General features: G+C 40.3%; 1 protein-coding gene across 1 annotated transcript in view; it reads right to left on the bottom strand.

Moving 5' to 3' along the window:
- ADCY2 (adenylate cyclase 2 (brain)) overlaps positions 1-2217 on the bottom strand; it is a 241679-nt gene extending 239462 nt beyond the window's left edge. The window contains exon 1 of the mRNA XM_010571469.1: positions 2037-2217. Within this exon, the coding sequence (XP_010569771.1) occupies positions 2037-2217 (181 nt within the window). The remainder of the gene's footprint in view (positions 1-2036) is intronic.
- Positions 2218-8498: the final 6281 nt, after the last annotated feature.

Genomic DNA, 8498 nt, shown 5'->3' with positions numbered 1-8498 from the left:
CTTTTCTTTATCCCCCCCCCCCCCCCCCAATATGTTTCTGGTACCTGGTCTCTAATAATTGCCTCAAATGAGCCCCCCCCCAAATGTTCATTTGATCTCCCACAAGGGATGGATGACTCAGCTGAAAAAGGTGGAAGATGGGAGTTTGCATTCCACTCTACTCACAGAATGGAAAATGGAGTTGTGATGACAAGGCTGGTGGTTCTTGTCCTCGCCTCTCTACAGCCACTCTCTCTTCTCTTTCCTCTGTGGGCACAGACAGTTGAAGGGATCAAGTAACAAACATGCTTAACCAGTTCAGCCCCCATTTTGTGTATTTATCTAGTCTGCCCAGTGAAGTACAGGAACCCAAGAACAAGTGTTACCTCTCAGTACAAAATATACAAAATATACACTGATATTCTTTTCCAGTCCTCAGATACTCCAAATAGTGTGCACCCTGGATAGAATTGAGATTATTGATGGGGAACTTTGTAAATGTCTTTAGACATGTATAATTATCTCTACAGTATTATTTATTTTCAAAAATCATAGTGTTGGAAATATCCATCTTAATACTGATATTAAACCCCCAAATTTGTAGGTAAGAGTTTAAAAAAAGAGTCCTCTGCGTTCATCCTTCAGGTACTACAAAACTGAAAGAAGCTGGGCAGAATCCTTTATGGGAAATAACACTTCCTATTTTGCCCCCTGAGATTCAAAACTGTAAGTCCTTGTTCCACAGACAAATCCTGACAGCACAAATGACTCCTTAGTGTCAACCGGGGATGCTAAGAACATTTAGAACAATTGTATCGGGTCAGAGCAGACATCCGTCTAGCCCAGCATCCTGTCTGGTGGGGCCTTAGCGGATGCCTAGGAAAGTGTATGAGAACAGAGCGAGCATAAAATGGTGCTTCAAACATCACCTGGTGATTTGTAGCTCAGAGATTTTTATCATGAAGAAAAGTGTCTTGGAAGGAAGGAAGGAAGTTAGGCATCGGTAGAGGTTTTTCCCCCCTTTTTTTTCATACCTTGTTTTTTTTCAATACTTACAAACTTTCAGACTCCACAGCCTATTGGCAAGTATTTCCACAACCCAGCGACACGTTGTGTCGTGAGCCACGTCCTTCTATTTCTTTTGAATCTGTCAGCGCTACCTTTATTTGAAGGTCTCTAGGTCACTCACAACTTGAAGTCTTGTTTCACATCAGTCATCTTCTTTCCATGTGGAAGACTGCTAGCATTTTTAGTTGCTTCTTGTATAGAAGCTACCCCGTACCTTTGATCGCCTGTATAATCCTTTGCCAGTTCTACTTTATTTTTTTGAGATGAGGAGCAGAACTGATTTCACTGACTCTCATCTTCCAACACCGAGAAATGTAGACTAATGCACAATGTACCAACGCTAATGCAAACCCCAGTCCTGACTTTGCAGGTCAAACGATGTGCTCTCATCCTTGAGGAGCGGCAGGAGTGGGGCTGCTCCGCAGGGGAAGGTGAGCCAGAAGCCGAGGGTGACAGCGAGGCGGAGGGCTGTCGCCACCTCACTGTCGTGGTTTAACCCCAGCCAGCAACTAAGCACCTTGCAGCCGCTCACTCACTCCCCCCCACCCAGTGGGATGGGGGAGAAAATCGGGAAAAAGAAGTAAAACTCCTGGGTTGAGATAAGAACAGTTAGATAGAATAGAACAGAAAAGAAGAAACTAATAATGATAATGAGAACACTAATAAAATGAGAACAGTAATAATAAAAGGATTGGAATGTACAAATGATGCGCAGGGCAATTGCTCACCACCCGCCGACCGACACCCAGTTAGTCCAGTCAGCTGCCCTGGCTGTGTCCTGTGCCAACTTCTTGTGCCCTCCAGCTTTCTCGCTGGCTGGGCTTGAGAAGCTGAAAAATCCTTGACTTTAGACTAAACACTACTTAGCAACAACTGAAAACATCAGCGTTATCAACATTCTTCGCATACTGAACCCAAAACATAGCGCTGTACCAGCTACTAGGAAGACAGTTAACTCCATCCCAGCTGAAACCAGGACACTCACTCACGAGAGGCGCGGTCCCACGCCAGCCAAAACCCAAGAGCTCGCACAAAAGTGGCGGCCAGGTTCAGCCGGCGGACCCGCGGCTGCCACGCGAGCCCCTGGCAACGAGGCAGCCCCGAGGTGGAGCCAGGAAGGCACGTCGCCAAGCCAGGGACGGCAAGGACGGGCACAGGCACGGCGGCCATGGGGCTCGGGGCCTGAGCTTACCTGCGGCTCCCCCCGAGGGCTGGGGACCCCCAACAGAGCCCCTTGGCATGGCGCTGTCGCCTGGGCTGCCACAGCAGCACCCCACCAGAGCCCCCGTCAGCCGCCCCGAAGAGGTGGCAGAGCTTCTGCCTCTCGTGCAGGGCCCCGGCAGCCACGACGTAGCAATGAGAAGCTGGAAGCGAAAAATGGATTGTTTTGAGCAAAGAAGTGGAGAAAAACCTCAGGCAGCTGTTGTCACAAAGCCATTATGTGTCTTTTAACTGCTAGATGCAGTTTTACCTTTCTATCACAACAAATGTAATAATTGTTGTCGGTTCGTTTTTTTGAAATGTTTGAAATCTTCTGTACGTTCTCCAAATGAAGTGGAAAGATTTGGCTCCCTTTATTTCATGGTTTTCCTTGTTTGTCTGTTTGGAATATCCTTTCTTCTCTGTTGCTTCCCAAATCAAAATACATTTGCACTCCAGGCTGTGATTCATGCTACTCTGGTTTAAACTTACACAGGAAAAGATAATATAATATCTGGAACCGCAGAATGTAACAGACCATCTAACAGCTTCAAAATTGGGAAAACCTGTTTGAAATAGATGTGAGGAAAGCATGTACTATTTCTTAAAAATAAAGAAGTGAAGCAATGCAAATTCTCTTTTCAGACATTTAGATCATTATTCCCTCAAAGTGAGTGGCAAAATCCGGTTAACTTCATTAAGAGTTAGAATTTAACCCAGAAGAATACCACAGCTATACAAATCAAGGAAGACAGTACTTCTGGAGCCCCTTGTCAGCTTGTGTATGTTGTTTGTTTGAGGTAACCAAGACCCTGGATGCCTCTACATCTGTGTGGGTATATAAATATTCATGGACTTTCTGAACTCAGTTTAGATCTTTCACCTTGATCCATCAGGTCATCTTAAAAAGGAAATTAGACTTGCCTCAAAATCCTATTTATACAATAGTGCTGCTGCGGGTCAGATTTGACACTTACCTCCACTTCTTCATGGCTCTTCAGCTGTGAGCCTGTGAGTCACAGCTAATGTCACTTAGCATTGGTTGCCAAAGCAAGAACTTTGTGAAAAGTTATCCTCAGGCCATGAAAGAGGTTGTTATCCTCAGGTAGTAGAAAGAACTACAGAAAGCAATTTTTCTGTTTGCGACACTTTTGAGGTAACAGTAGTTGGAATAAATGAAAAAGGATGCCAAGCGAGCAAAACTGCTCAAGGACTGTACAACAATGCGACTTACCTGCTACAGGTACAGCTTCAGGAAATGACTCACCACTGGTAGCAACAAAAATTCCAAGGAAAGGCTAAGGCCAGGGTGCAAAACTGGATAGGTTTTGTTCTCTTTTAGATAACAACTTCCTTCAAAAAAATTGAATACATCGAAAATAAAATAAACTGAAGGATTGCGCCATCCCCGTGGTACACAAAAAAACCATTAAATTGATTGAATCTGACTGGTACTATCAATTTTGCTAGAACATCTTTCAGAGAATGATAAACCAAAATGCTTCTTAGCTGGTGCTGCAAATTCACCACTTCTATTTATAATACAGATAGAAGACAAAAATTTTAAACAGTCAAGTTTTCTATTTGCCTTTAGTCACCTTTGAACAAATCCTGAACTGGGAGTGACCTGGAGATAGCCTGGCCCAAAGATAATTTTGAGTTTCTTCTTTTCTCTCAGTCCCAAGCACCCATGCCCATAGTATTTCCAGAACTGTAAGATTTTGAATTATAATTATTCTTTCCCTAATATACTTAAAATTATACATTATTTTAACAACAACAAAAAAAAGATCTTCTTGTTTACCTGCTAATATTCTTTTTTTCCAAAGGTTTTATTTACAGGCTCATCCTCCAAAACCTGGGGAATAGGAATTCCATTTTAAAAAGTCATCCCCTGCAAAAGCTGATATTCTCAGGCAATCATGTAACTCAGATATTAAGAAAAATACCAGATGTTATAAAGTTGGCAGTAAACACATGAAAACATTTTAAATCCTTCTTCTCAGTGATGAAGCAAGGCAGCGTCAATATACAGATTTGTATAGTAAATTAATTACAATATTTGCATTTTTAAAGCTAACACCATATGGAGCATAACACACAAGGGACAGCAATCCTTGTGTATTATTTTCTTCGGAGTTACTCTTTTTTTCAGTAAAAGGAAAACTTTGTCTGAAAACTACCTTGGCTATTCTGATTTTAAGGTGTGATTTTGTGTTAGTAAAACTACATCTAAAGTGTAAAACAGTATTTACAGACCAGGTGAGCCCTGGTCATTAGTCTAAATGAAATTTGCGTTTTATCGGGAAATACACATTGCTAACTGGGGGAAAAAAAAAAGACAACCACAACAAAGTAAAATATTAATATATATTTGTTTTGGAGGCATAAATTCGCATATGCTGTAATAAAGAAGCTTATGACTGCCAGTGTGTTTACCACTCTCACTAGCCAATGATGCATTCTTTGTGTCAACAGTGTGTATTTGCTCAGGAAACATTAGTTCCTGTCAGCATCTGCGTATTTTACTGGCAACAAAAGTGATGTAGTAAACAGCCATGTCATGGAAAGTTCGGGTCTGCTGAAATGCCAGTCTCTCCTCCTTTCTAGCCAGTATTCTAACACTCAAACCAAATGCAACCAAAGCACTCATTCCTGCTCAATAAATGCTCAGCTTATTCTCTCTTCTGCTATTTATATCCATTTCTGTCATTGCAAGGCCCCATTTTAGAAGCTGATGCATTGTGATTTTTACAGCACAGGAGATGAGAGGTGCTTCTGCACAGCTCTCCCTTCCTCCCATCGTCTCCCTCCCAGATCACTGCTCCTCTGCTGTTAGAAAAACTGCATGCTACTTTTGCTGAATTAAACTCTCTGTAGCCTTTAATTAAACTTTCAGTGCTCCTGTTAATAGCCATTCTTATTTGGGTGTAACTTAATGATAATAGCTACCCTGTAAAAATATGCTGCTTTCAAGGATGAAATGTCACCATCTAATCTTTTCTCCTTCATTTATTTTTGGCTTTCCTTTACTGGAATGTTTCTTATCAGCTTGCCCTGTCAGAAGACATAAACTCTTTCTAAAAACTAATTCTCCTCTGCTGAATACTAACAACCTGGCACTGGAGAGAGGCTCTACATGGAGCCACGTCTGTGCTTTGCCTCTGTTAGAGCTGAATAAGAAAACGTACAGTTCAAATCTGATGTATTTTTTACTTGAAAAAGAGCAGAAGAGATAAATATAGCCTCAGTTAGACAGGAAAGAAGGCTTTGTGAGAGTGTTAAATCCTACATTTGATACATTTAGTTATTATTTCTGAAGCTGTTTTATCTCAGTCCACTTAAAGTAGATTGGATACAATTACTTTTGCTATATTGAGAACCATTCTCTAAAAAACCCTTACAAAATAATGTGGCAAATTTACAAACTCTTTCTTTCTCTCTAGTTTTCATGCAAATAGTTGTGGTTGTGCTCCTTGTAAATCTGAAGAGTCTACCATGAAACTTGAACGCTTTTGCTTCTGGACAATACGAATACTTTTGTATCTGACATTCTGATAATTCAACTGTTTAGCACATCTGTTGGTAACATCCAGTTAATTCTCACACAGCTGTGTTAGATCACCAAGGCTAACAAATGTTAACTCTACTAAAAAAATGTATTTTGCGCATTAAAATAAGCTGATACAATTTAAAAAACCCTGCAGTTTAGTAAAAATACCTCTTATTTCTACTCCATTTTCAAGAAGAGTTAGGACAATGAAGCAAGTAACACATTGTGTTTAATAAATTTTATATTGTGTGTTATGACTCATTTTATCAATTATGGAAATGTAACTGTCTGGAATGGATGGTAATAAACAATTGCTCACAGTGATGAGAAAAACAAAGTGGTTTTTTAAGCAGGGACTCTTTGTGACCTACAGAAAAGAAAAAAATTGATAAATAACATTTTAATGAAACCCATGCCTGGGGCCTTAGTAAAAGCTACTTAATGTTCATCTAGCATATACAGAAAATTGGATTCTGCACTAATGTACCTAAATATAGACCAAACATAAACCCAAGGACTCAATGTTTAATCACCATTATTTGACAATTTTTGCCATTACCAATGGCAGAAATGTTGCCATCGGTCTTTCAGTTGTCCTCCAGAATACCTCCGCAGAGGGAGCAGTCCATCTCCTTACAAACAGTTGAGTCTGTGTTTCAGGAAAACAAAGAGAATGTGTGTACCAGATGTGATTAGAGCCAGCTGAGATTTTTCTGCTGAAATGATTTACTGGTGCAACAAGCTCTTTGTACCAAGTGCAGTTCATCCTGGTAAATTTTTGAAGTCCTCATTTTCCATCAGAAAGCTCACAGCAAAACACTTCCTTTCAACTTGATTTGATCCTAACCAGAATGTTTTCTGTGTCGCCTTATGAGTCCTGTATTTCTACCTTCTGGTCTCTCCCTGGGGTCAGGCTACAACTCCCGCACAGGACTGTGAAGATTTCAAGAGCATCGCAGGACTGGTGGGATTCTTGGTGCATAGTGAGCACTGTTGTCTGGCCACAATGTCTGACACACTGGGAATCTCTATTGCAATCCAGTTATCGCCCTCCTCCTCAAGGGTAACATTGCACCAGGGAAGATACGGATTAACATTAGAATAGCTGGAAATTGAGCACTTCAGGTCATTTTACCAAGCCAAGAATAAGTAGTTCAATCTGAAGGATTTTTTAAGAGCTTTGAAATGAAATTGCCGACATTTCTTGCCTTACACTTGTCAGAAGTTCCCATTTGAGAAAGGAGAGTAAATACATATCAAGTTCTTTAGACTTGCCCCCAGAAATTGATCATATCTGTAGAAGGAGAATCCAATCTGAGAGGTTGTCTTCCAAACTGTTTTGCTTCCTAGAGCACTTTACTAGTGCTGCTGTAGAGAGCAGCACGTCGCCCCTTCAAGAATACAGAAATATCTCAGCGGTGGAGGAGAAGGGAGAGCTGACCATGCCCTGGGAATAACTCTCTCATTCAATCCACCCCTAGCATCAGGTCTGGGAGGAGGAAGAGTGAGGTGAATCTTTGCAAATGCTGGCAAAGCAGATATAAACACCTGTGAGGGTTCTTAACTGCAGAAGGTGAGGACAACAGAAAGTAATTTGTGCAGGATTTGGGGAACTGGGAAAATGCAATAGCTGCCTACATAAACAGAACTCTTCCAATGGGATCAAAGTCATTTGATGCTTGAGGAACTTGGTTAGGCTTTCCAAAAGGAAAACATTTCCTGCATATAAAAAGGATTACAAATCCATAATCTATTTGATTTTGTTATTTTTTTTCCAATTTCAGGCAAATCTTACAATTTCTGGAGGACTGGTTGAGGGGGTTTTTGTTCTTTTTTTAACTTTTGTTTTTACATTTTACACCTGATCTGTAGGGCTGAGCCATCCCATCTGGAGATAACACCTACAGATAAATTGTGTTTAAACTGGCACAACAGAAAATGTAATAGGAAATTATGTAATATAGCCCCTTATTCTGCTGGAAAAGCAGATTTAAATAAGCATTTCGTAAAGTGAGTGGACTAATAGATTGATCTAAGATCAGAATACAGCAGGTACACTAAGACCCCAAAGACAGTAAGAGACCTTACCTCACAGGCTAACTTTCACACTTTGTGACCCAAGTGCCTACCCAAGAAAAAAAGAAATTTTAATTACAGCACAATCATTTGTAATCAGCAACAATGGCTATATTTCAGTATTTGAAGTTCTAGGAAATATTTTTCTATAAAAACATTTCTTCCCAATATGAGAGATAAATCAGAAATCAAGACTGTATTATTTTAGTAAGTGTCCACTTGAAACAGTACTGACTACAGTTTCACATTGTTCAAACATCAATGACTGGTTTGATGTACAAATCTGAAAATTCGTCTGATCATTAAAAGTGCCTCTAGTATATATATAAAAAAAGATCTTTTCTTACACCTATTTAATAAAGGCATTACTGTTTGGGGAAAAAAAGGTAAAAGAGAGGTTTTATTTAAGTTATTTGCATTATCTTTGCAAAATGCACATAAACTCCAATGTCATGCAAAAAAGTCACCATTGTTACTGTAAGGATAGCACATCTGTAGATCTGCCAGCACCATTTCAGATCATATTCCAGGGATTTCGAATAATTTTCTTAAAATTCCTCCAGCACCACATAGGGAGCTGGGTAGAGGAAGGCTTTTGGACGAATAGCCCTTGCAGCCCCAG

The sequence above is a fragment of the Haliaeetus leucocephalus genome, unplaced genomic scaffold, assembly GCF_000737465.1.
Source record: "Haliaeetus leucocephalus isolate CR32 unplaced genomic scaffold, Haliaeetus_leucocephalus-4.0 Scaffold328, whole genome shotgun sequence".
Taxonomy (NCBI): domain Eukaryota; kingdom Metazoa; phylum Chordata; class Aves; order Accipitriformes; family Accipitridae; genus Haliaeetus; species Haliaeetus leucocephalus.
This window is presented reverse-complemented; position numbering and strand designations above follow the sequence as displayed.